Below are 27,811 nucleotides of genomic sequence, written 5' to 3' on the forward strand. Positions count from 1 at the left end.
TATCACAAATTCAAAAATTCAATTTTCAAAAATTGTGTCAAGCCATCTTGTTCTACCTCTCTTCTGCCCAGAGTGCATTGTAGACTGTAGTAGTCAAGTGTGGTGCGGATCTGATTTTCTTCCACTTTCAAACCATCAGTTTCTAGAGATTATTTTTGTATTTCCTGGCAATGTGTTTGAAGTTCTACAGGATTCGCTTGAGGCAGAAGGTAGAGACTGAGTTGGGGAAGAATAGATGTATTGGTCCGACATGCAGTCCATCAGGAGCATTTTCCTCCAGCTCCACATTTCGAACACGTCAATTTGTTTGCAATCAGCAGACCTCAAAGTAAAAGTCTCAGCCCCATAAAGTAAAAAGGAAACGAGAGTACTCATGATTTTAATTTTTATCAAAAATTTGTCTCTTCATATTTGATGTACTTAATTGAGATATTGCATTCTTAGCCATTCCAATTCTCCTAAGACATCCGGTACACAGGAGCTGTTATTTGAGATTGTGGATGTGGAGTGGAACCGAAGTAAACAAAACAAATTCTTGATATATTTCATTTAATTTCTTGAACTTTAAAAAAGTTGTACATGATTGCAGTGTTACCAACTCTCCAAAATATATATCCCTAAAGTTTGTGTCAAAAACCCCTAAAATCGCCCTAATTATTGAGTTGTCCATCTAAAAAATATAAATTCATAATAATTTAGAAATAAGCTGTAATAAGTTTCTAAAGTCTATATTTAATACAGACAAAATATTACGTCTTTATCTGAAGACTAGCGGACGCCCGCGACTTCGTCCGCGTAAAAATTGATGTAAATTTCTCTACCTCTACCTTACCCTGCTCGTAAACCTACCCAACCCTACCCTACCATACCCCTACCTTACTCCTACCCTACCGCTAACGCTAACCCTTCCCTCCCCCCACCTTACCCTACCCTTACCCTACCCGTAACCTATCCATACCCTATCCTACCCTACCCCTACCTTACTCCTACCCTACCGCTAACCCTAACCCTTCCCTACCCCTACCTTATCCCTACCCTAACCGTACCCTACCCGTACCCTACCCCTACCCTACCCTACCCCTATCCTACTCCTCCCCTACCCTATACGTTCCATATCCTTCCCCTACCTCTACCTTGCCCCTACCCTACACTACCCCTACCTTATCCGTACCCTACCCTACCCTACCCTACACTTTCCCTAAATTACCCCTACCCTACCTCTATCCTACCCCTTCCCTACCTCTATCTTATCCCTACCCTCAGCAAAATTGGTCCAGCCTTTTGTGCGTGGTGCAATGACCAAAAGACTATAATTTCCCAAGCGACTTCTATGCTAATACTATAAAGATGTAAAGTTTGCGTGGTTGTCGGGGGTAATCTCTGGATCTACTGGACCGATTTGGAAAATTCTTTTACGAATAGAAAGCTACATTATTTGCGAGTGTCATAGGCTATGTTTGGTCCTCATATTCATACGGGAACGGGAACCACGTAATTGAAACCGCGGGGCGTCAAATAGCGGCATTTCTGCGACTTTCAGAAATTTTGTATTATCTCCGAAACTATATAACTAATTAACATACTGTAAAGGGCAAATCTTATCTCTAAAATATCCTTGTGATTATTAAATAATTTATTTTGATAAGGATTTAAGTTTAGTTGTGTAAATAATGACGTAAACCTTAGTTTAAAATTTAAATAATTTAATAAAGTACTAAAGGTACTATATCTGCTAAAATATAAAAGATAGATATATGGTTTCGCGGACTTTTTTGTAGAACTTTTAAAGGTTCAAAAAGCCTCCATACATTTATTTCAGTTATACGCAATGGTTGAGGCAGCGCATGCGAATAAGTAAGTTTTTCGGTCCGACCTGTAAGAGAAAACCCGCGATAACTCAGTAGTTAGGGTGATTGTGGGAACAGTGGGTCACCCTTTTTTCCGAGTCGTATATCTCAAAAACCATAAAAGCTATCGATGTCAAACTTTAGTAGAAGAAAGGTAGACTAATTGGCTGCGTTTCGGTATACAAATATATGTATTATACTTAATAGTTTTTGAAAAATATATATTTTTTTTTAAAATGGCTTTTGATCCACTGTGTCCTATATAGTGTGTACAGTGAGTCAGTTGTCAGGTCACAGTGGGTCAGTTGGGTGTTTAACCTAAAATAAAAGGTAATATTTTTTATCTATGTATAAAAAATGTATTTAGACTTTGTTTAACATATTATTAATCCTTTAATATTATGACAAACAGATTTTTTTAAATGTAGTATTCTTAACTAGTCAACCAAAAGTCTTCATATGTAAAATGTCAAAGTAAATGAAGTTCTTCTTCTTTATAAACAAATATAATAATAATATTCATTCATTCAAATATAACCAACATAAAACCACATTATAAATTTTAAACAAAACAAATGATTCTTAGCTTCTAGACTTTTTACTTTAGCCACTTAACAATTTAAAAGCACTTTCGTTTTTTACCTAACCTATAAATCACAATTGAGATTTTTGTAATAACATTATTATCAGCAAAACATAAAATTAAATAAAAACCTTTCCAAATACCAACTAACGGATATCGATTTGAGAACATAAGAGCGCAATTTTGATAATACTCCTTTAATGCTTGTTCTTGCTCATCCGTGAAAACTCTTTTAACTCTGGTACAAGTCTCACATTTTCAGGACTTGTGGCTGTGGACTTGTGATGCTTTAACTTTGGCTGCATAATGTTGTAACGTCGAAAATGGAATTTTCTGTTCTCTAGCAACAGCAAGTATTTTTTCCCTGATTTGACATCTTGAAGAGCTTTTTTCATGTCTTCTTCGGTATGATTACCTATTTTCCTACATAACGGGCGTTTTTTTGGATTTCTGTAAAATAAACTTACAATATGTAGATGTTAAGTTGGTGGTGTTACGTCCTTTGTCCTGGAGAGCACGTTAAGCCATCGATCCCAATATTATATAGAAATAGAAGAACCTCGCAGTTCTAATTCCCATAGGAAAAAGGTGATAATATAAAGCCTATTTTACTCCCTGATAATGTAGCTTTCTATTGAAAGAATTTTTCAAATCGGTCTAGTAGTTTGTGAGTTTATTTGTTACCTACGAAAATACAAATCTTTCCACTTTAAAATATTAGTATAGAATATAGATTATTTCAATAGATCCACAGTGGGTCGACTCACTGTGCCCACTTTGGAAACGACTCACTGTGTACCACCCACGCCATTTTAATTTAACGACGCAATAACAGAATACTTCACTGAGAAAGCTAGCTCAATTTACTATCAAATGAGACCTTAATAAGTACTTAAAACATAAAAACTTTTACCAACTTCTAACATCTATAACTATGGAAGAAATAAAAATTAAAACTTACGTATTTTTTCTACTTTTGCAGTCACAAAACACAAACTAATTCCTGTACCGTTTAAAACGCTTCCTAGCGATCCACTGGCAAGCTTGGCGTGAGTCATGTTGGAGCGCGAATATAATGTGAAAGAGACGCAACTATAGACCGTCTCTTTTTCACCAATATATTGCCGACCAAGTGTTCCCACATGACCCACTGTAGCCACAATGACCCTATATATGATAGAAATATAAAATATAGCCTATAGTACTCCCCGATAACGTAGCATTCTACTGGTGAAAGAATTTTTAAAATCGGTCCAGTAGTTCCGAAGATTACCCCATTTCAAAAAATTGTTACAAACTTACAAACTTACAAACTTTACCTCTTTATAATATTAGTATAGATTAGCATATCTATATAAAAAGGTGTCCCAAAAGTAGTTATTTATGTACGGTTTTCATCACCAGAGAACTTAATTATTACAATATTCATATTACGTCATGAACAACGCTTGTAATTAAAACACAATTACAGATTAGACGTACCTATATGACCTCTAATAAAAAAAAGGTTTTTTTTTTTTAATTTTGTCTGTTTCTGTGTATGTCTGTTTATTTAGGTAAAGTAAAGTCTGTCTGCAAAATTTTAAGTAATAAGAGGGACAACTTTACTCTTTAACCACTGAGATTCCAATCGATCGACCTTTATTCTAATTTTACCGACTTCAAAAAAGGAGGAGCTTTTCAATTCTACTCGTATATTATTTATTAATGTAACTTCATAACTTTGTCATTTATAGAACAATTTTAAAAAATATTTTTTTGTTTGATAGAGTTTAATACTTCCAGATTGGTCCCGTTTAATTTTCATGAAAATCGGTTTAGTTTAAAAAAAGTGTCGGTTAAATTTTCATGTTAAAAATATATTTTTCAAGACTAGCTAGGTACCTATACATCGAAGTAATTATAATCGTTGGTTCATTTACAACATATCATCATACATGGTATCAAGTACCTACCTACCTAAGTGGGTAGCTAAGATAAATTAGATTTAAAATAGTTATCTGTACCTATCCATGGTTATTAATTTCATCAATTTGGATATTATACACAAAAAACATCATGAGGAAACCTACATGCCTGAGAATTTTGATAATTCTCTACGTGAAGTCGGCCAATCCGCATTCGGCCAGCGTGATGGACTATTGGCCTAACCCTTCTCATTCTGAGAGGAGACTCGTGCTCAACAGTGATGATTATGATTATCAAAATTACCTATTATGTTTTCTATTTAAACTATCAGACGCCCCGCGGTTTCACCCTCCGAGTCCCCGATCCCGTGGGAGTACGGGGATAAAATACCTACATTAGCCACAAATAACGTGGCTAAAGTAGGTATTTTATTTACAAGAATTTTCAAAATTGGTTAAGCATATCCAGAGATTACACTAGAACCTTAAAAACTTAAAAGATTAATGGGGATGATGACAGTTTTTTAAATTGTATATAAATTAAGAGTAGGCTATTAGTAAAGCAATTTTGTAAAAGTAACAGGGTATCTGCGATCATTACTTTCGGACCACAGGGATTTAAAGGGTCAGATTTGCGGCGCTCCCTGAAAAACGCCCTATACAAAATGGTACGAACTTATGACGTCGTAGGCAATTATCGTTAGATTTGTATGGGCTTTTAAACAAAATTACTAATATCTTTGTTATTTCTGCGTTTATGTTTATAGTTCATATATTAAAAAATGTCACATTTAATGTAAGGAAGCTAAAACTGTATGAATTTTTATCTAATTACGATAAAAGATTTTTAATAGATTTTGAAATTTTATAATCTTATTTATTTTGCAAATATCCAGTCAATCTTTGCTTTTTATGTATAAACTAGCGGACGCCCGCGACTTCGTCCGCGTAAAAATTGATGTAAATTTCTCTACCTCTACCTTACCCTGCTCGTAAACCTACCCAACCCTACCCTACCCTACCCTACCCCCTACCTTACTCCTACCCTACCGCTAACCCTTCCCTCCCCCCACCTTACCCTACCCTTACCCTACCCGTAACCTATCCATACCCTATCCTACCCTACCCCTACCCTACCCCTACCTTACTCCTACCCTACCGCTAACCCTAACCCTTCCCTACCCCTACCTTATCCCTACCCTAACCCTACCCTACCCGTACCCTACCCGTACCCTACCCCTAACCTACCCTACCCCTATCCTACTCCTCCCCTACCCTATACGTTCCATATCCTTCCCCTACCTCTACCTTGCCCCTACCCTACACTACCCCTACCTTATCCGTACCCTACCCTACCCTACCCTACACTTTCCCTAAATTACCCCTACCCTACCTCTATCCTACCCCTTCCCTACCTCTATCTTATCCCTACCCTCAGCAAAATTGGTCCAGCCTTTTGTGCGTGGTGCAATGACCAAAAGACTATAATTTCCCAAGCGACTTCTATGCTAATACTATAAAGATGTAAAGTTTGCGTGGTTGTCGGGGGTAATCTCTGGATCTACTGGACCGATTTGGAAAATTCTTTTACCAATAGAAAGCTACATTATTTGCTAGTGTCATAGGCTATGTTTGGTCCTCATATTCATACGGGAACGGGAACCACGTAATTGAAACCGCGGGGCGTCAAATAGCGGCATTTCTGCGACTTTCAGAAATTTTGTATTATCTCCGAAACTATATAACTAATTAACATACTGTAAAGGGCAAATCTTATCTCTAAAATATCCTTGTGATTATTAAATAATTTATTTTGATAAGGATTTAAGTTTAGTTGTGTAAATAATGACGTAAACCTTAGTTTAAAATTTAAATAATTTATTAAAGTACTAAAGGTACTATATCTGCTAAATTATAAAAGATAGATATATGGTGTCGCGGACTTTTTTGTAGAACTTTTAAAGGTTCAAAAAGCCTCCATACATTTATTTCAGTTATACGCAATGGTTGAGGCAGCGCATGCGAATAAGTAAGTTTTTCGGTCTGACCTGTAAGAGAAAACCCGCGATATCTCAGTAGTTATATATGATAGAAATATAAAATATAGTCTATAGCACTCCCCGATAACGTAGCATTCTACTGGTGAAAGAATTTTTAAAATCGGTCCAGTAGTTCCGAAGATTACCCCATTTCAAAAAATTGTTACAAACTTACAAACTTTACCTCTTTATAATATTAGTATAGATATAGATTAAATTTTTTTGAAATCATACAATATTGTTGACAATGAATAACAATTTTTTTTATTAGATGAAAATTGCCGCCAGTTGCCTGTGCCTCAGAGTGGTTGTAGAATAACGTATTATATGTCGTTATAAGTTAGTTAGGTGACCATGACAAAACAGGACACAGAACAAATTGCTTGTAAAAATTTTTTTTTATTTTTTTTATTATTTTTTATATTATTTTTTTTATTATTGTAAATTATTTTAGATTGTAAGTTAATCTTTTACTTTAAGTTTTTAACCAGACTCTGCAATGTTGTGAATGCCTGTAAAAGATGGCTGCAGTAGTTCAAGAATTTTGTAACTCACTTATATATAATGTTTTCTGCTGTCATTGTTGGCGTTACAAATAAATAAATAAAAAAAATAAATAAAATTGTAAAAAGATTGTATAAGTATACTAATAAATATTGATGCTACATAACTATGCTACCTAAATTTACCTAATTTATTGTGAGTAAAAATATATTATTTTAGAATGTGCTCACTTACACTTTGATTAAAAGAAAGACTTAAATTGAAATATTTTTTTCATTTCTTACTCGGAAAGTAGTGTTGTTTTGATCTGAGTATCGGGTGGAAAATGCTGCTTCCCACCATAGGGAGGGAATAACTCATACAAATTACTTCCCACCGGAATTAAGGCAATTAAGGGCCGGAATGAACTTTAAAATTAGAACTGCTGTCATATTATTTCGTTGTATTTAAATCATAATCTATTAAAACTGAGTAAAAGTAATACTTAAAAGTTTTAGACTGGTAATATTAAATGCAAGATGGTGGTTTGTTTTTGTGTTTACTTTTCGTGCTTTGATTTGCGATTTCATAAATTTTCTTATTTAACCTGTATGTTTTTCATGAAAAATGGTAAATTCATATTGTGACAGGGTGCACAAAAGAGTCTTATCTTGGTAGCAGCTTTTCTTTCCACGGGAAAGTGAAAACAACAATAATATTCTTTAGGGTCACCATGAAATAAGTAGATCAAAGATTTTTCAAGTTTCGTACTGTGGTCTCGTAGTAAAAGTTAGGTAGATAAGTACCAACCTACTAGATAAGTACCAACTTACTTTAAATTACCTTGAAGATTTAAATCTTGCAACGCCTTTTTCACATAATTTTAATAATAATTTTTACTCAAAAATTAATACGTTTTGTGTTTGTACAAATATAACTTTAGACAAAATTCAGTTTAGATTTTTTTTAATATTAAATTACGATCTTTGCCTGTCCCCGAATTTAGTTGGGGAAAAATTAAAAAAAAGTATTTAACTCTTCACAGCTGATGACAGCAGTTCTAATTTTAAAGTTCATTCCGGCCCTTAATTGCCTTAATTCCGGTGGGAAGTAATTTGTATGAGTTATTCCCTCCCTATGGTGGGAAGCAGCATTTTCCACCCGATACTCAGATCAAAACAACACTACTTTCCGAGTAAGAAATGAAAAAAATATTCCAATTTCAGTCTTTCTTTTAATCAAAGTGTAAGTGAGCACATTCTAAAATAATATATTTTTACTCACAATAAATTAGGTAGATTATAGCATAGTTATGTAGCATCAATATTTATTAGTATACTTATACAATCTTTTTACAAGCAATTTGTTCTGTGTCCTGTTTTGTCATGGTCACCTAATTAGAAAAGGATACACAACCATGGAGAGCCCTCTCGCTCGGACCGTTTTCTTCGCCATAGTGCACAGTCTAGTTAGTAAGTATAAGGTCTTTGGTATAAGGTCTTTGGAGTGCACGTAATTGTATTCTGTGGCACTGTATGTTCTATCTATTAGGCCTACTTCGGACTACTTTAGTATTTTAGTCGAGTACGAACTACGAACGATTTTTGGGCGGTAGGTTCGTATTCGACTAAAATATTAATGTTTTTTTTTATATTCTTAACAAGTTAGCCCTTGACTACAATCTCACCTAATGGTACGTGATGATGCTGTCCAAGATGGAAGCGGGCTAATTGTTGAGGAGGATGAAAATCCACACCCCTTTCGGTTTCTACCCGGCATTATACCGGAACGCTAAATCGCCTGACGGAACCTACGGCTTTGCCGGTAGGGTGGTAACTAGCCACGGCCGAAACCTCCCACCAGCCAACAAATGTAATCCGAACTAGGCATTGTAGTGTATACTCTCTACTGGGCCCTACAGGAATCAAATAATTTACTCTTTGACAGAAATGAAGTAACTTTTAGGTTCCTTGCTTATTAGTGACACACTATCACGTCACCTTAGACCATTAATAAAAGGACTTGGCTCGCTAACCGTTAACCCTCGGGCAAAGATCAAAATTCTATGATCTTACGCGTTTATAAAAACTGTTGCTACAGAATCGATGTTTTTTTGTTGTAATCGTTTTCGTCGTGAAAAGAGCTCCCTAAAATTGCAGGTTTGTGTAGTTAAATGACATAAAAAACGGTCAAAAACTTGTAGTTTAGTAAAAGATGGAGTAACGTTAAAGTATTTAAACCTTAATTTTATAAAATTTTTAATACAAACAATTTATAAAAAGAATCGATTCTTTTGACGAAATAGCCAAACATCGATCAGTAATCAAATATTCTATGTATTTAATCTGTGGATAGTCTAAGCAATGCCACAGTAAAAATATATACAAGCAGTAGTTTGACTTCATACTAGAGGTCGAAACGCGAGCTATACCTACGCACCTCGAACTCGGGGCGTGGGGTGCAGACAGTCGCGACTGTGCCGCAGTAACGAACGCACGGTGCTTTGACACTTATATATATAATGGACATGTGGCATTTTACGTCAAATTTGGTCAAGAAATTATTTTTTTAAAGAAAACGAATTTATTTCGTAACCTCTATAACTTAAACAAAGCTACCTTAATGGAGCAAGATAGATATTTTTTAGTCATTGCGTAAAGAGGTTAGACATATTTTACATGACAACATCAATTATGTCAATTGTAACCAAATTATGTTTTGTTTTTGTCGACGCAAAATGGTGATCGTTGTGGTTCCGGTTTAACGGTATTCGAAATATTACGGAAATGTTAACCAATAAGCTTGTGAATCGAAAAATAAATTAAATATTATACAATAGGGAAGTGTGCAGTTGTCACCTGCATCAACAAAACCCAAACAAAACTAGCGGGAATTTCATTTCACAAGTAAGTACTAAAATCTTTGATTTTTCTGTTGAGTTGAGTATTTCAAAGGTATTTTTTTTAATTAGGCTAATTGACTAATTCAATATAATAATAATAAAGGCCCATTAACTAATTCAAAGCTTTACAATACGTGGTTTTATGGGCAATCCTTTAAAGAGTTGAATTATTTCACGAGTTTTTGTTTTACCGTATACGTAGTGTTGAGAAAGTATTGTTTACAATATCGATGAATAGCGAACAAGTGATTTATTTCGCTATATCATCGAAATAAGCGAAAACGTATAAATTAGTAAATTATTTTGTTCTATAATTACAGTTATATTTTATTTCCTATTGCCTTGAGTTTCCTATTGCCTTGAGGATTCAGTGCATAACCTGTGTGACTTGGAGAGTTTAGTATATATTTTTACTGTGGCAATGTGTTTGTTAGTCTGTGTAAACATTACGCGTGTGTGTGTTATGATTCAAATTTATAGTTGTGTGTAGTGTATGGACACACAATATTCTTAATGGTGTTAAATGTTTTCGATGTGTGAGTTTACCTCGTCCCCCTTTAAAAAACGACATACTTTTTTGTTAGCGAATTTGGTTGCGAAACAAGTCCATTCTTATTAATGGTCTAAGCACGTCACAGATTTGTTTTTTTTATTTTTAAATGTATACCAAAAATTTTCTTAGAAGTCTTATCACCAAAACAAACCCGTCTTGTCACTAAAATCACATATTTCACTTACGTTATACGTAATTTCTAAAGAACAAAGTGTCTAAATCCTTTATTATACGCATACAGTACGAATTACACCAAAAACTACACCGAATTTACGATTTATTCACATTTATTTTCTGAAAAACAAAATCACAACAAGATTAATTTGCACAGCTTAACTACGATTACGGCAATTTGACATTTCGTAACGCTAGATTGTCTATGAAAAGCAAGGATGGGTAAATAACATCGAGTGTTAACTTATCGATAAATGATAATGAATGATTCTTTAATAATTGATATGTTGTTAGTTTAAAGATGGGAAAATGAAATATTTTATAATCATTTTATTTTAAAAAATAGTTTTTTAATAAAAATGTTATACAATACATATGCTCACGTTATTCTATAGCGTAAAAGATATCTTACGAATAGTAGCATTATTCAAACACTGGTATGGATAACATTATCTCAATACGATTTTTAATAAAAATCGTCAAATCAAGATTTTAACAAAAACTAGCAATGTAAATTTAATTTGCAAAATGCGCGCGATCAGCTGTTTTCCAAGAGGTCAAATAGGCAGGTCACGACTAATAGGTGTCTATCTATACAAAGTCACAAACAAACTGCGCGACGTTGTATTGCCGACCGCCGCCGGTGCCGAGGAAAATAATTGCTATCTCTCTCTAACCTAAGCCGCGCGGCGTGGTTAATAGGTATTTTCAAAATATTGAAACTTTAGGTCCTTTCGCTAGACGCTACGCTATTTTTTCTTTAGTTCGTGTTCGGCGGTCTGTTGACAAACAAACCAAAATTCAAAAACCTTTGTGTATGTTCTATGTTATGTTAGTAGTGATTTTCTGTAACGAATACTCATACAATTGTGTCGTTTGTATTGTGTGTGTTTGTGTGTGTTGACTGAGAAGTCTTGAAATGCTTAGATCAAATCAATTCAGTACTCATGAATATTGTACCTACTATGACGACAGAACGTCTCGTAAACGAGAAACAACCTGAAGTAAGTTAATTACCTGTACCTAGTTAAAAACTTGTAAAGTATAAAAAATAGGTATTAGATAGGTAAGTGTAGCCAGCCGATTTGCTGTCGATGCGTACGTACCTACTCGTACGTACACAGTAGATTGCGGAGCGTTGTTATCGCATTGTTAGCTGTACATTGCGTGCTCAAAATTTTCAAAATCTGAATTTTCTCATTTCCCACGTAATTGTTATTTAAAATATCGTTGTGGAAACTAAATTTAACCTCTTCACGCAGTTTTCGGTATCATGTCCCTTACACCCAGTATGTACGTGGATACGTGCACACTTTTTTGAAGTATAAGCAAATCTTGGACGTTAGTACGTCCCCAAAAGATTAAAGAAAGAGACGGCCGCGTGGCGCAGTGGGTAGTGACCCTGCTTTTTGCATCCACGGCTGTGGGTTCGATTCCCACAACTGGAAAATATTTGTGTGATGAGCATGAGTGTATATAAGTATTTATATGTAGTATATAATTGTATATTAATACTATAATATCAACTATCTTAGCACCCATAACACAAGCTACTCTGTATGCTTACTTTGGTGCTAGATAGTGATGTGTATTGTTTAAGTATATTTATAATAATAATAAAAAAAGATTACCCCATTTCTTAACCACGCGTACCCATAGGCATAAACCGTGCACCGTTCACCGTTTGTGACACGTGATATTTAATTTCTTAAAATGCACACAACCGACAAACGTTACTATACGTTCCCTTTTAAGATAACGTAGTATAGTAACGGATGTTTTAGTTTAGGTATTTCAGTTATAACGATACCTACTTGATATCGTTCCGATGCCCGCCGTTAACTTCTCAACCCTACTGATTGTCTTTGATTCATAGGTGGCCATTATTGTTGTGTAAAAAAGTCATCTAAGTAAATTTCGAGTATAAACATCTGTGCGTGTCTTCGACCATTAATAACAGGACCTGCCTCGCTTTCCGTTACCGCTCTGGCAAAGATCAAAAATCAATGATCTAACGCGTTTATAAAAACTGTTGTTATGGAATCGACGTTTCATTGTTGTAATCGTTTTCGTCGTGTAAAGAGCTCCCTAAAAATGCCGGTTTGTGTAGCTGAATGGCATAATAAACCTTGTAGTTTAGTAAAAGATGGAGTAACGTTTCATTTGTAAGTATTTCTACCATAATTTTATCAAATTTGTAATAAAAACAATTTCTAAAAAGAATCGATTCTTTTGACGGAACAGCAAAAAATCGATCAAGGTATATATATATATTCTGTAGAAGTATAAAGGCCGTACAGACTACTTAAGTATTTTAGTCAAGTACGAAAAATTTTTAAAGTTACCGCCCAAAAATCGTACCTCTACGTACTCGACTAAAATACTAAAGTAGTCCGAACTGGGCCTAAAACGTAATATCCTACAATCTGTATTGCTGTTGCTGTCCAACTAACATATTTACTCTGTTCGTGTACTTCGCGTTCTGACTTCTGTTTTCACCAGTTTTCCGATTTTGAAATTTGGTTTTGTTGGACTAAATGCTAAATGGGAATAATATTTCTTCATTCGAGTAGGTGTTAAAAAAAATCCGCTGACCGCTCATCATTTACTTCGCAAAGCGTAACCAGCAATACAAAGATAGTCTGGTCCTTCTGTAAGCGCTGGAACTGTTATTCATTCGAGATGGACGCATGTTTTGTGGACATCACAGTGGAATTTCTGTCTGTAGCTTTTCATAATATACTGTACTACGCCTCTGTATACCCGAAGGTTATATTCGAGACGAGGAAGAAGTACAACATCGTGGTCTATCGGTGTCTCCACCCTGCTGTGATTATGTACATAGACAAATGCTTAAAATCTCTTGCGGAGGCCTTCAAGTCAAACGCGTTGCATCGCGTCGAGTTGGTTATGACGGACCTGAACCACAAGCCGGAATTTAGTTTTGTTTTTGACTTCGAATTCATGGCGAACTTCGACGAGACGGCTGATGCCTACCTGGTGAGGATCGAACAGAATTTGCGCGCTTTCTGCTTACTCTTAGGGTCAGTGAGCAAAAAGTTCAATGCCTTACCAGAAGATAGTAGCTTCAAGATCCAGCTCTACACAACTGAGTCTGTTGAAGTCGCTCTAGAAAGCATACCCCAAGCAGAAGACTTCCCACTCGTGGAAGTGGAGGAGGAGACCGAAGAATTGGACAACATTATGCCCTTAATGAGGTTCTCCATTAGAAACTACAATGTATACACTCATATAGAACTCCCGAAGCCGTGGACCTTCTGTTCTTAAATATTTCTATGTAATTAATTTAAAACAACTAAATTAATTGAACTGAATGTGATTGTTGTTCTTAAGTTGTAAATATATTGAGTCTTGTGCCACTGAGTTTACAGCTTGAATGACAGCGTATTGCTTAATGGTAAACTGCTGTGCACAAAATTGCTGATGAAAGAAATGTGTGTGCCTGCTCTCACTCAAGACAAATTAAAACTTGAGCTCAAGTTAAGATACTCTGTTACTCAAGATGTGGACTGAGATGTTATAAACTTCTATGACTGACGTGATAGATGTGCTAAATAAATAAGCTACAGAAAAGTAACTATTTCATACTCTTGTAGCATAGTTGATAATTTATTAAGAATAATCAGTAGTAACTGTTTCTTGGTCAAAAAATCCCATAATAGAGAACAAAATCAATAGACTAGTAAATCATAATTATTTTGCTTCCTTGTATTTCCTGTAAAATAGTTTAATTTCACATTTGCACAGTTTATAATGTGAAATGCTAACCTCTGTTTGGTCATACAGTAGTGTTCGATTTGTTAGCAAATTAGTTCTTAACTTAAAAAATCTATTTTAGTTATAAAAAAATTAAAATAGCTTATTAATTTATGGTTTTGTGATAATAGTCTTACTGTTAATGTAAATAAAACTATAATATTGTACACAAACTGTAAGAGGATGAATAAATACATTATTGTTTTGAAACAATAAGTTAATTTTGTTTAAGAAATAAAATTCATGTTCTGTCTAAAACAATGCACTTATTATTATTTTATACTTCCTTTTGGAATTCAGTTCACAAATCCCTCAGGAACCATGAATTTTTCCAGGATGAAAAGTAGCCTATGTGTTAATCCAGAGTAAAATCTATTTCCATTCCAAATCAGTTTATTAGTTGTGGCGTTAAAGAGTAACAAGCATCCATACAAACTTTTGCGTTTATAATATTAGTAATTTGTAGGATTTAAAGATAAAAAGAATAAGAATTTAATTTATTTTAAGAAATTAAATATCACGACTCAAACAGTGAAGGAAAACATTGTGAGGAAACCTGCATACCAGAAAATTTTCTTAATTCTTGGCGTGCGTGAAGTCTGCCAATCTGTATTGGGTCAGCGTGGTGGACTATTGGCCCAACCCCTCTCATTCTGAGAGGAGACTCGAGCTCGGCAGTGAACCGAATATGGGTTAATAACGAACAAAAAAGAATAAAGAATACAATATTTTTATGAGAATACAACCCATTCATTGTGTGGGACAGTGAGAGAGGAAGACTACTCCAACCAGGTCCTAGAACGTGACACAGGGGTAGGCAAAAAAGTTCTTTTTTGACATGTCGAAAGTCACTTTCACTTCTTTTTGTTTTCCCTATCCCATCAAATTTAGTATGGCTCGGATTAACTTGATACCTGGCTCAAATAATGTTTGTCCTGTGTTTGTATGGATGTGGCTGGTAGCCAGGTGACATGTTAATGCGCACGGGTATTGGTGGGATCTTGAGCCGGATTTATATTTGTCTGACGTGTCATGTTGTGATGCATCAGAACAGAATCGGTTTCATACATTTTGTATGCGACGCCAATTGTACACAACACAAGTTTAAACGTTGCCATACAAAATGTATGATACCGATTCTGTTCTGATGCGTCACGTCATGGCACATCAGACAATTAATGTAAATCCACCTTCACTATATTAGAGCAGTTTTCATAGTGAACACTGAACATATTCCAGGAGTCAATCATCATCTTATCATCCTAACTATTTCCAACCATATTATCTGGTTTGATGAATCTAATTTACTGTAGGTACTTTGTTAACTCCAGCGTGTTAGAGTAAGCGATTAAAGAAACTCTCAGAGGATCTCATTTTACCCGAATTTGATTAAGTTGGCTTGCACCATTAAGTGACTGAATAGTACCTATGTGGTATGATTTCACGGTTACTTTTCTTAAATACCTTCAATAGGGTATAGTTTTGCTTTCAAGCACCGAAATCTGGAATAGATTTCATCCCAATCCAAATATGCACCAATCAGTTTCCTCACATTATCAGATTTGTCTTCATAAGCATTTCTACCATGCAACAGTCTGATATTATCAAATACCAGAATATCACCCACCTTGGTCTTAAATTTGGCAGCAAATTTCTTATTTAGCTCATAAAAAAGATTATGTGCCTCATACCATGGCTTAACTATTTCGATCGGGCAAGGAAAGTGGCTGCCTCTTTGCGGTACCGAGAAGTTAATCCTTTTTATTTGGCCGTGTCTGTCCAATGATATTACAGGCGATCTGTAGAGTTTAAAGAATTCGTTACCATGTTCGACACCCACGTCACTCCACTCTACCTCGGTGTCTATCAGTAGTTTGTATTCTGCTGGATGATGCTCCTTCATATAACTCGCAGCAAAGTGACCATCTGATAGTAGATTCTCGCCCCCCTCGCCTAGAGTTTGCACTAAGCAGTGCAGCATATTTACTCCTGGACAGTATTCGTAGTATGGCAGATCTACATGCATCTGCAAATTGCTGGACAAATAGGCGACGTTGCTAGTGTTGGCAACGTTTTCCACAACAAACTTTACGCCATAGTGAGTCCTTTTGGTGAAGCCAATTCTTTCCACGATTTTGTCCAAAGCGGCTTCAGATTGTGGTGCATTTTGCACCAGCGCCACTCCGTAAGTCGACAAATCGAGCAACCATCTATAAAGCGCGGCGTCTGAATCTAATATTTCTTTGTAATCGTGCCTTGTGCAAACTTTGTGGAAGTCATTGCCGTGCCACGGGGTTTTCACTGGCCGGTACAGTTCATTGGTGTATTTCAACTGCTCTTGGGGAGTAAAACTTCGCAACTTCAACCAGTTTAGACTGTATCGAGACAAATGTTCGTCATCCCAGATCACTTGAATAGATGTTTCTTCCCGGATAACGTCTTTAACCTTGACATTTACGTTAAATTTATTCAATTCCAGGATCCGGCTTTTCGCCGATAGATGGAAGCACTGTTCACATCGGCAATTGTCCCGGAGCCAAACATTCGGAAATCTCAACTCATTTCCTTGAATGTCTACCTTCAAAAAATCTTCTTTATTAGTCTTCTGTAAAACACTGTTAGTATGGATGTCACTGTTCGTAATAACTGCCTTGAACTGTCTCAAATTTATTTTATTAGTATCGGCTAGCCTCCGCAACAAGATCATGTTGGACTTTGAATGGCGCAACTGGGTGTTCACTGTTCGTACAATTGAGATAAAGGTCGGCAACCTTGATAAATGGTTCCCGCTAATTACATACAATATACCAACGTAAATATTAGATAAGATATTACGACACTTACTTATTGTTTGCAGAGGAGCTTCATAGTAATATTTTCTTAATTTCCAACTTTAGCTTAACATTACTACTGACACGGAGCCACAGATTGGATTGCTATTTAGACTAGACTCTTTGATTATTCAGGCTAGACTAGACTCTTTGACTATCTAGACTAGACTAGACTATTCAGGCTAGACTGGACTTTGGACACTGTTCCAGTGGAAACGTTTCCTATTGCTGGTTGTATTGTTATTTTGCAATTAACGAATTATTTTAAATCGAAAGGTTTTTCATGCAAAATTAAACTGCAAATCATTAAAAATATAATATACAAAAACCAATTTAACCATACATAATAAAACAATTAGTGAGTTAGAGAAGTGTAACAGATATCAACGTTTTATATTAACTTTAATCCTATGATAAGCGTTGCTGAGTATCCCGCGGATGTTCCAGATATCGTCAAAGTTCTCTGGCTGAGTGTTGAAGTTGCTGTCCGTTGCCTTCACCCAGATCTCCATCTACACAATAATAATAAATAATTAAAAAAATAAAAAAAAATCTACCTAACCTGCTCGTACCTTGTCATCCGCCTCGCGTATTTTGTATAACCATTAATAAAACGATTTAGTATTTGGACGTTTATAAATATGGCTATGATACACCATTATGAAATCCTCTTGAGGAGCCCTTGACTTTGATAGCCATATTGCAATATTCGAAAAAAAAATCTTTTTACCTCAAGTTTATAGCGTCTCATAGTCGTCGTGTTGTGTTTTTAACTTTAAAGTATTTAAGAACACTGGATAATTAAGACAAAATTAACGATATCTTAATTACGTAAATCCGTTCAGCGGTTTGGAAGATATAAGGTAATAAAGAATATTACATACATACTTACATAGATATATACAAGATACGCGCGAAAAACATAACCCTTCTTGCAGTCGGGTAATGAGTACAACGAATTACAATTTAATAGGAGCAAGTTAAGTAATATAAACTGGTTATTCTTCTTCTTATCATCATCATCATCATCATCATCATCATCATCATCATCATCATTATCATCATCATTATCATCATCATATAAGCCGAGGAACGTCCACTGCAGGACATAGGCCTTTTGTAGGGATTCCCAAACACCACGTTCCTGCTCCCCTAGCCAAGTGGCATGTCGATTCTCTTTCTATAATCGCTACCGCTTCGGAAACTAGAAAGATGTATGGGAAAGACATTTGCTATCGACAGGTCACGTGATCAAGATCTGTCATTGTCGCAGTATCTGTGGATGCACATCGCCGTGTCGTACCTGACAGGCGCCGTCGACGGGCATAGAGATGGTCCAAAGCGTCCACGCGTAGTGCGTCCGCGGCGGCGCGGCGTCGCACTGCAGCTGCGCCTCGCGCCACGTGCGTCCGCGGTCGCTACTGACGTCCACGCGCAGGATCTTTGCGCCGCCTCCCGAGTACGCGTACCCTAAACATTGTTATTCTTATGAACGTATTTAAATTAATTATTTTTATTTAGTTTGATAAATAATAATTGAAACTTCTAAAACGCTACACGTCCAGAAGCAAAGTAAGTTAAACTTTCCTCCATATTGTTTCGTATTAGAAACAAAGTTACCTTAATGTGTTGAGAAGTTGATCACTGGAGCATCCCTCGGGACATAACGTGGTCCTTAGTAAAACAGCAATTTCATACCTAAACCCTTAATACTTGGGAATCATGCAGAGTTATAACAATAGTCATAACCATATCGTGAGCGTCGAATGTTGGAAAGAAGGAAATACGGTCACATGCCGCGATCTATACTAAAGCCGGATTTACATTTGTCTGACTTGTGTTGTGACGCATCAGAACAGTATCGGTTTCATACATTCTGTATGCGACGCATCAGAAGCCATTACGACATGTCACAACACAAGTGTAAACGTTACCATACACAATGTATGATACCGATTCTGTTCTGACGCGTCACGACACGACACGTCAGAGAATTATAAATCCGGCTTTAGGTAGATCTAGGTATTATTTGCATTGATATAAACTATGCTTTAGAGAGTATTCCAGCAATCACATTCATGACATCACAATAATTATTATTCGTAGACCGCCCGGGGACCAAATGTTTACGTAGGTAGTAGTATAAGTGGAGCAATAAACAGGACATCTGTCATCTAGGATGCGATAAGGGAGGTAATGTGTCGCTTGTACCTTTAACTTGTATATGTCCGTCGACCGGCGCGACAGTGGCGCCGTCCGCCGGCTCGCACGCAGCGGCGGTGACGGGCAGGCTGTAGACGGGCGGCGCGGAGGGAAGTAATGTGTCGCTTGTACCTTTAACTTGTATATGTCCGTCGACCGGCGCGACAGTGGCGCCGTCCGCCGGCTCGCACGCGGCGGCGGTGACGGGCAGGCTGTAGACGGGCGGCGCGGAGGGAAGTAATGTGTCGCTTGTACCTTTAACTTGTATATGTCCGTCGACCGGCGCGACAGTGGCGCCGTCCGCCGGCTCGCACGCGGCGGCGGTGACGGGCAGGCTGTAGACGGGCGGCGCGGACGGGAAGTCGGCCGTCTCCCACGTCTTGGTCGGGTTGAAGGAGCGGTAGTCCTTCTGGTGCCAGTGCGACCCGCTCTCTTCATTCGATATCGTGATCGACTCTGCGGAGGGTAAGAAATTTTGTTAGCTACTATCCCTAAAGACGCTGCATTTTCAAGGGCATTTTGCCATATGCAAAAACTTTCCATACAACATTCCATAGTGCTGACAGTGCTTTGATAGTTCGATCGAGCAGATAGCGTCTGAATTTAGTTCGGCTACCCGCAAAGCGTCATTTTTAGTATCGAAGCTAACTCTGGCTACTGCTATGTCTAATAGTATGTTGCGTAAGCGTTAATACGGAGCTGCAGGAAGCGGTACATACTCACGCAGCCACTTGACGCTGCGCACGGCGGGCGCGCCGGGCACCACGACCCGCAGCGGGTAGCCGTGGTCGGGCGGCAGGGGTGCACCGTTCGTGTGGTGGTCAGAGCTGCAGGAAGCGGTACATACTCACGCAGCCACTTGACGCTGCGCACGGCGTGCGCGCCGGGCACCACGACCCGCAGCGGGTAGCCGTGGTCGGGCGGCAGGGGTGCACCGTTCGTGTGGTGGTCAGAGCTGCAGGAAGCGGTACATACTCACGCAGCCACTTGACGCTGCGCACGGCGGGCGCGCCGGGCACCACGACCCGCAGCGGGTAGCCGTGGTCGGGCGGCAGGGGTGCACCGTTCGTGTGGTGGACAGAGCTGCAGGAAGCGGTACATACTCACGCAGCCACTTGACGCTGCGCACGGCGGGCGCGCCGGGCACCACGACCCGCAGCGGGTAGCCGTGGTCGAGCGGCAGGGGTGCACCGTTCGTGTGGTGGTCAGAGCTGCAGGAAGCGGTACATACTCACGCAGCCACTTGACGCTGCGCACGGCGGGCGCGCCGGGCACCACGACCCGCAGCGGGTAGCCGTGGTCGGGCGGCAGGGGTGCACCGTTCGTGTGGTGGTCAGAGCTGCAGGAAGCGGTACATACTCACGCAGCCACTTGACGCTGCGCACGGCGGGCGCGCCGGGCAGCACGACCCGCAGCGGGTAGCCGTGGTCGGGCGGCAGGGGTGCACCGTTCGTGTGGTGGTCAGAGCTGCAGGAAGCGGTACATACTCACGCAGCCATTTGACGCTGCGCACGGCGGGCGCGCCGGGCACCACGACCCGCAGCGGGTAGCCATGGTCGGGCGGCAGGGGTGCACCGTTCGTGTGGTGGTCAGAGCTGCAGGAAGCGGTACATACTCACGCAGCCATTTGACGCTGCGCACGGCGGGCGCGCCGGGCACCACGACCCGCAGCGGGTAGCCGTGGTCGGGCGGCAGGGGTGCACCGTTCATGCTGGTGGCCAGAAGTATCTGCGCGTTGGGGTCCAGCGCCATGTACAGAGGGATCGAGGTGGAGAAGTTCACCCCCGTCGCGTCTATGTCCGACCCCGTGAACTGCGATAAAACATAGTAAACATTCTACTAAATCCCTATTTTTTTTAATTACTCTAGACTGTTCAATGCAATGCAATGAACACATAACGCAATGAAGAACGTAATGGTAATATGCAGAGATTTTCTTTTAGCCCCAGGATATTCAAAATTCCAAATTCTGCTGAGCAACTTCACTTGTAATATAGAACTGCTATGCTCACCACACAATATACCACATGTGTGTAAAAGCAGTTGATGAGTTGACTGATGATGTTGCGAATGGAAAAGATTGACATATTTTGCCAACTCAACTGAAGTGGAAGCACTTCACTTTCAACTTGTTAAGAGGAGGATGAAAAATCCACACCCCTTTCGGTTTCTACACGACATCGTACCGGAACTCTAAATCGCTTGGCGGTAAGTCTTTACCGGAGGGTGGTAACTAGCTACGGCTGAAGCCTCCCATCAGCCAGATCTAGACAAATTAAGAAATCCTCAATCCGGCCAGCCGGGGATCGAACCGAACCTCCGTCTTGCAAATCTACCGCATACCACTGATGAAGACTCACTATGACGTGCTTCCCCTCCACGGCGGCGAAGTCGAGGCCGCAGTGCGCCAGCACGTCGCGCAGGTACACGCCGCCCCACTGCGCGTTGCTGATGGCGCCGGTGGTCCAGCTCAGGCCCTTCACTGGCTTCACCTGACACACAGTTTTTATTGTCAAGCATACTTAGAGAGATGCCGTGATATGACCTCTGCCTCCGATTCTGGAGGATGTAGGCTCAACACCTACAACTTTTCAATTGTGTGCATTTTAAGAAGTTAAATGTCACGTGTCTCAAACGGTGAAAGAAAACACCGTGAGGAAATACCAGAGAATTTTCTTAATTCTCTGCGTGTGTGAAGTCTGCCTATCCGTATTGGGCCAGCGTGGTGAACTATTGGCCAAACCCCTCTCATTTTGAGAGGAGACGCTAGCTAAGCAATGAAGCTCAGCCGAATATGGGTTGATAATATTGAGAGATACTTTTGAAATCAGTTTTTTTATTCTCATATTTTTGTTCAATCAGTCTAAAAGTGATCTATGGTTTGCTAAACCATAAATCACTTTAGATTATTGTGGTCAATGGCATTTTAGCTCTCTAGTTAACTTAGGTAAAACATACTTTGGGGTAAAAACGGCTTTCGACCCAAAAAAAAAGAATTTCCCAAATGCAAGCCATTCATCCGCCTTAACGAGTTATTTTTGCAAAGTAAAAGAATTTTGCCGAGGTTGTATTCCTGAACAACTTCAACATGACGTCTCTATTGAGCTTAATTTTTTGACTTTGTTCATTGCTTTATGTTTAAACCCACTTATCTAGACGTACATAGCTATGGTCGTTCAACATTTTCTCAATTCTGACAATTAAATTTAGACCACTGAGAGACACACAGTCATGATGTTGTCTGCAAACTGCTAATATGAGTTAAATTTAAAAACGGGTTTTAACAGATAGTGTTCGCGTTTGGCTTTGCTCGGGAAAGGAGTAAAGGGACTTACTGTAAACTGCTTCATATCTTCACTTCTACAATCCCAGCCAAGAGAGTTTTGGTAACTTACCAAAATGGTCGCGGCGCGCAAAACGTATGTAGCGATATATAGATAACGTGCGACTAATTCATTTGGATAAGTGTCCAAAGGTGCGAAGGAAGTAACGGGAATTTATGCGGGACAGAGATACTTATAGGATGCGTTGGTGTATAGGAGAGATAGGAAGTGTTAGCTTTGCGCGAACAGATAGACCGACGGAAAAGAAAATGATCCTTTGAGAGCTTTAAACTATATCAGATTGGAAAAGGAAATCCCCGGCCCAGGCCGACCCTAACCACCCGGCAATTTACTTACATCTAAAAAATTCTTGATAATTCTACTTTTAATAATGAAGTCACTACTTTATCAAAAAAGAGTTTGCTACAACGTTTCGCGACATTTTTAATTCATCTTTAAATTTTCCACAACGGGGACAAGCTAAGATCTTTGACCATACAGCCTGAGTTTTACTATATTTTTGAAGGCTTATGATTGATTTGTTTGTTCGTTTTATTGTTTGTGAAGCTGTTACTTCGCCGCTTTAGTACACCGGCGAATATTTTGCCCTAGAAGACTGACAAAAAAGCATTTTTCTTCAAGATGCATACTTTTATTAAGCCAATTATTTGATCACATTTATACATCATAATTATCATCTCCATATACTTTTATACGGGGGTATATCTGGATCCCTTGGGCCGACGTTGTATGGGCCGGTAGGAATTCGCCTTTGCGGTGCAGGCCACATTTTTACCTGTCTGCAAGAAGGGATTTCATATTTTCCTAAAAATGAATACTGAGTATACCGACCTTGTTCATCTCGCTGCGCCTGTTGCCCGCGCACATGAGCGCGGCGCTGAGGCGCGCGGCGGGGAACTGCTGCAGCTCCTCCAGGCTGAACTCCTTCACGGTGGTGGTGTCTCCCACCAGCACCACGCGCAGCCTGTGCTCCTTGGCGTCCAGCTCCGGCACCGGCATGTGTTGGCGCACGTAGAACAGCTCGCTGGCACATCATCAAACGCTTTGTATCACTACATTAGCATAGGACGGACTAAATTAGACAGGACGAAAGAAAGAAAGAAAAACGACTGCCTTAAAACCACACAACTGAAATGAAACTTTATTCAAAAACAAAAATCTAAGCGTTATCTATGATCCTAATAATAAGTGCATCACAACAGGTTCTTGAAGTAAACAAAAAGGATTGTTACAAAGTTCTCTAAGAACGCCATCTGCTGGTAGTTTAAAATAACAAATTCTTTCACTATGCCTCTATAATAGACGACTGTACGCATCTTAAAAGCCTCACCCGTTTACACTTTTCGTAACGCATACAATAACTTACTCCTCTAGTCAAGTGTGCATTAAGAAATTTTACAACAAAAATCGTTTATTTTAAAATTGTGTTACACATAATACCTTAATATTAATTATAGTGATACTTATACTTCGACTACTTGGGCAAATTAAATATTCCTTTTGTTTTTGTTGCTACGTTTACTTGTACTTTATCAGCATTATTTTTTCTTATTTATTATACCCTAATTATTTTTCGAAATTTAAATGACTGTTGTAGTTCTTTTTTCTTTTTAATTTTTAATAGTTTGGTTTACGATTATTTTAGGAGCTGCGGCTACGCCTCACAACGAATTACGTGTCGATGGGCACTACCAGTGAACCGGGCATATACGCTGCCGGCTGCTTTCTTCGCGTGCGCGCTAAAGCCGAGGATAGTACGAGGAAGACCTGAAACGCCGCGTAACTCCTTCCTACATCTCCGTGCTCGGAAGGCAGCTTAACATCTTCGGCCAGATTCACAAGGAGAGTATTGAGTATTACACCCACGACTTATAAATTTATGTTCCGTTACTGAGCTAGCTGTGATGTTTAAATATTAAAATTGCTGGACATACTCTGTTGTTTTTATTAGTTAACCCACTTAGTTGCTTCTGAAACCCAGCAGTAGCGGTACAGTGAAACAGTGTATTTTTTTAAACTACCAAAAGATGGCGTTCTTAGAGAACTTTGAAACAATCCTTTTTTGTACATTTGAAGAACCTATTGGGATGCAGTTATGTATGAGGCACTTTGTTTTTTATTTGTAAAAGTTTTACTTCAGTTGTGTGGTCTCAAGCACACTCGTTTTTTTATTTAGACAGTTAATATCTTACTTAGGAGTGTCAAAGTTCTGGACCTGTAAGTGGGGCGGTATCTCGGCGTTGAACGGTTTTGCTGTCATCACCAACAGTCGCGGGTCCCGGTGCGGTTCCCTCGCCCACAGCTCGTCGTCGCTGTGATCGACCACGTCGTCGTCGTGGAGGTTACCTTGGAATATAAGTGATGGAAAAATCCATATACGTACAAACGCACACACATACACACTCGCACGCATATACGCACATATAACACTTTTTTTTATTTATGCATAATGGGCTAGTACTTGACTACAATCATGCCTGGTGGAAAGCAATGATGAGGTCTTAGTTGGAGCATGTTTTCCTTGCCTATTCACTCTTGCCTTCAGTGCACAAATCTTACTTGTCAGGAAACACAGAAGTTGGAAGAAATTCCACATCAAGATGCTGTTTTTAAAGAGCCTACACGGCTTTTAGTTTTTTAATATTTTTTAGTTAGAAAGGCTGTATTAGGATTGGTCCGATAGTCCAATGAGGAGCTATTATGGCATATGATGTCTGAGTATCTATTGAATGTGTTTATTAAATGAAGAAATTTTAGATTGATAGTGAAAGAAAATAATTATTGAAGTCTTCGTAGTCAATATCAATGATAACTGTTGATTGTATGGATACAAAGATAATATTATTATTATAAGATAATAAATATTAGATAGATATTATCTGGTTAAGTACCTACCTATCCTATAGCTCTCAAGAAGTTTATACACTTCCTCAGTCTTATGCATGCCATAGACATTCCAGAATGGTTCTATGCTAAGTCCTGCTGCATTATAGATCTGCTCTCCCCCAGGGTGGGAGGGCAGGAATGATGTCACATCATATACTCCATACTTGTATGTCACCCAAAAACTTTTCCTAGAATTTAAATAATAATTAAAATAAAATAATTGAAGTCTTACAAGTAATTTGCTCTTTGTCAGTTTTTATTGAAAATCTAAACTATTATAAAAGGAAAGATTTGATTGTTTTTTGTTTGCATTGAAAAGGCTCCGAAAATTGAAAAGTTCTCACTATTAAAATTCTAAATTATCCCTGACAAACATAGGCTATATTTTATCCCTGTATTCCCACGAGAACAGGAACTACGCAGATTAAACCGTGTGATGTTTGCTAGTTTGAAATAAACCCATACAATACAATACCTATGAGTACAAATAAACAAACAACATCTCACTTGTTATCATGTTTGCTGACTTCCTCTGCAGTATAAGTGGGTAAGCCTTGTTTTTTGGCACCAGCTTCTACTTTCTCTCTGTTTTTACTTTCCTTCTGTTTTACTGCAAATATGAAAAAAAATCCAGTTTTTTATTTTTTATTTATACTTAAACTTTTATATGTACAGAAATACTTAAAATGTTTAATAAATTAATATATTATTTACTATTTGCTGCTGATCCAACAATAACAGACCCCAACAGAGCGTATATAGCATTTCTGTTATGCTTCTTTTCTTTGCCAGTGTTGTTGTATCTATAATCTCTATGGTAATTAATTACTATGGGTGTGTAGCTGCTAAGCCTACTTTGCCTTAGTAAATTTCTGAAATCAAATTGATAATTAAGTATGTTACAATATGTATGTAATTTAAATAATTCATAAGTGACAACACAATCAAAATTTCCATAGCTGTTCCTAGAGTATCCTGGATTTTGATTACTAGGTCAAATCTTAATAATATGTGCTAAGTTTCTATTCCTCTCTAAATTTGCAATACTGAACTGTGCAGATTTTAAAATCCTGCTAGGATTCTTTTTTGTACACTTGCCTATTTGTCTCATATTCAAAGCAGATTCATTTGGTGCTATATTTTTCAAATTACCACTACTGTCCTGGACTGCATTGTCACACAACAGTTAACAAGAGCTGAGAGTGCAGTATAATTTTGACTTTACTTTTTAATTTTATAGTAGTATAATTTTGACTTTACAAATTACATTCTTGTTAGGGTGGCCCAAGCTGAAGAATCAAAAAAGGCATAAAACGAAGAAAAAAGAAGAGGTAGGTTTACGCGGAGAATAAAAGCATTTTAGTAATTCATTGCTCATAAATTACTTGATTAAGGAAAATGGTTGTTGAAAACAGTGAGTGGTTATCTATAAAAGAACAAAAACTTACTTTAGTAAAACGGCTTTTAGCGACATATCGTCGGTAACTAAACAAACTATTTGTTAATTCGTTTTCACAGATGTATGTGCATTAGCAACAGAGCTACATTAACATGACCTTGGCTGTTATCTTGTCGTAACTGTTTATTAAGAATAAGTGACGTTATTAGTAAAGAAAAATAAATAAAAAATATAACGCAACCAATATCATCTATTGATACAAATTACAAATAGTTATCACATATCAGCAGAGGTTTGTTTTGATTTTACTTATCTTGACATTTAGTTTGACAGTGACATTTAGTCACCATTTTGACAATGACAACTAATAAACGTTTAAAAATAGTTACGGTACTTATATAAAGACCTATATTTACAAAAATTGGGTAAATCTTAGTCAAATTCCTGCATCGAGGTTTCGGTAATTTTTTCAATTATTTAAGTGGCTTAAAATAAATTATAGTAAATCACTGAAAAATGCTGAAAAAGATATTACTCTATACGATTTGTGCTGCACATCATAGATGTCGCGCCTTGTCTCAAGTTTAGTTTCTAGTTGGTTTCTAGCTAGGTTAGTTTGAGCAAAGATTACAGTGTATTATTTGGGTTTGAGCTGTGATAGCCCAGTGGATATGACCTCTGCCTTCGATTCCGGAGGGTGTGGGTTCGAATCCGGTCCGGGGCATGCACCTCCAACTTTTCAGTTGTGTGCATTTTAAGAAATTAAATATCATGTGTCTCAATCGGTGAAGGAAAACATCGTGAGGAAACCTACATACCAGAGAATTATCTTAGTTCTCTGCGTGTGTGAAGTCTGCCAATCCGCATTGGGCCAGCGTGGTGGA

At 38.1% G+C, this 27,811-nt stretch overlaps 3 protein-coding genes and 1 long non-coding RNA gene across 5 annotated transcripts; 1 reads left to right on the forward strand and 3 right to left on the reverse strand.

Annotated features, from left to right (window-relative positions):
- Nucleotides 1–1,686: 1,686 nt before the first annotated feature.
- Nucleotides 1,687–3,565, reverse strand: LOC128198594 (uncharacterized). The gene is made up of 2 exons (XR_008251336.1): nucleotides 3,392–3,565; nucleotides 1,687–2,880 (listed from the first exon to the last, which is right to left on the reverse strand). It is a non-coding gene; the product is annotated as an uncharacterized LOC128198594 (long non-coding RNA).
- Nucleotides 3,566–12,924: 9,359 nt separating this feature from the next.
- LOC112047968 (mitotic spindle assembly checkpoint protein MAD2B-like) lies at nucleotides 12,925–14,526 on the forward strand. Its single transcript, XM_024085290.2, has one exon. The coding sequence runs from the start codon at nucleotides 13,171–13,173 to the stop codon at nucleotides 13,774–13,776; it is 606 nt and encodes a 201-aa protein (XP_023941058.1). The 5' UTR covers nucleotides 12,925–13,170; the 3' UTR covers nucleotides 13,777–14,526.
- A 453-nt stretch (nucleotides 14,527–14,979) lies between these two features.
- Nucleotides 14,980–16,987, reverse strand: LOC112047972 (gamma-butyrobetaine dioxygenase). The gene has a single exon (XM_024085296.2). The coding sequence runs from the start codon at nucleotides 16,970–16,972 to the stop codon at nucleotides 15,722–15,724; it is 1,251 nt and encodes a 416-aa protein (XP_023941064.1). The 5' UTR covers nucleotides 16,973–16,987; the 3' UTR covers nucleotides 14,980–15,721.
- Nucleotides 16,988–17,401: 414 nt separating this feature from the next.
- Nucleotides 17,402–27,245, reverse strand: LOC112047969 (sulfite oxidase). 2 transcript variants are annotated; one of them, XM_052891532.1, is made up of 11 exons: nucleotides 26,977–27,245; nucleotides 26,243–26,400; nucleotides 26,036–26,138; nucleotides 25,538–25,716; nucleotides 24,835–24,988; nucleotides 23,474–23,666; nucleotides 21,659–21,790; nucleotides 20,918–21,110; nucleotides 19,431–19,754; nucleotides 18,400–18,566; nucleotides 17,402–17,608 (listed from the first exon to the last, which is right to left on the reverse strand). In XM_052891532.1, the coding sequence occupies exons 1-11, from the start codon at nucleotides 27,000–27,002 to the stop codon at nucleotides 17,480–17,482; spliced, it is 1,758 nt and encodes a 585-aa protein (XP_052747492.1). In that variant the 5' UTR covers nucleotides 27,003–27,245; the 3' UTR covers nucleotides 17,402–17,479. The 2 variants fall into 2 exon arrangements, with proteins under 2 accessions (XP_052747492.1, XP_052747496.1); XM_052891536.1 differs by lacking the exon at nucleotides 21,659–21,790.
- Nucleotides 27,246–27,811: the final 566 nt, after the last annotated feature.

This window comes from Bicyclus anynana, chromosome 1 (genome assembly GCF_947172395.1).
Source record: "Bicyclus anynana chromosome 1, ilBicAnyn1.1, whole genome shotgun sequence".
Lineage (NCBI taxonomy): Eukaryota > Metazoa > Arthropoda > Insecta > Lepidoptera > Nymphalidae > Bicyclus > Bicyclus anynana.

Bases quoted from the DNA above. Each gene is read 5' to 3' on its own strand.
- LOC112047968 (XM_024085290.2), top strand. From the start codon at position 13,171: ATGGACGCATGTTTTGTGGACATCACAGTGGAATTTCTGTCTGTAGCT.
- LOC112047972 (XM_024085296.2), bottom strand. From the start codon at position 16,972: ATGATCTTGTTGCGGAGGCTAGCCGATACTAATAAAATAAATTTGAGA.
- LOC112047969 (XM_052891532.1), bottom strand. From the start codon at position 27,002: ATGTCGCTAAAAGCCGTTTTACTAAA. The intron at 24,989-25,537 runs GTAGGTACTTAA...TTATATTCCAAG, and splicing joins TCTTGAGAGCTATAGGATAG to GTAACCTCCACGACGACGAC. The intron at 23,667-24,834 runs GTAAGATATTAA...ATGATGTGCCAG, and splicing joins CAGAACTTTGACACTCCTAA to CGAGCTGTTCTACGTGCGCC.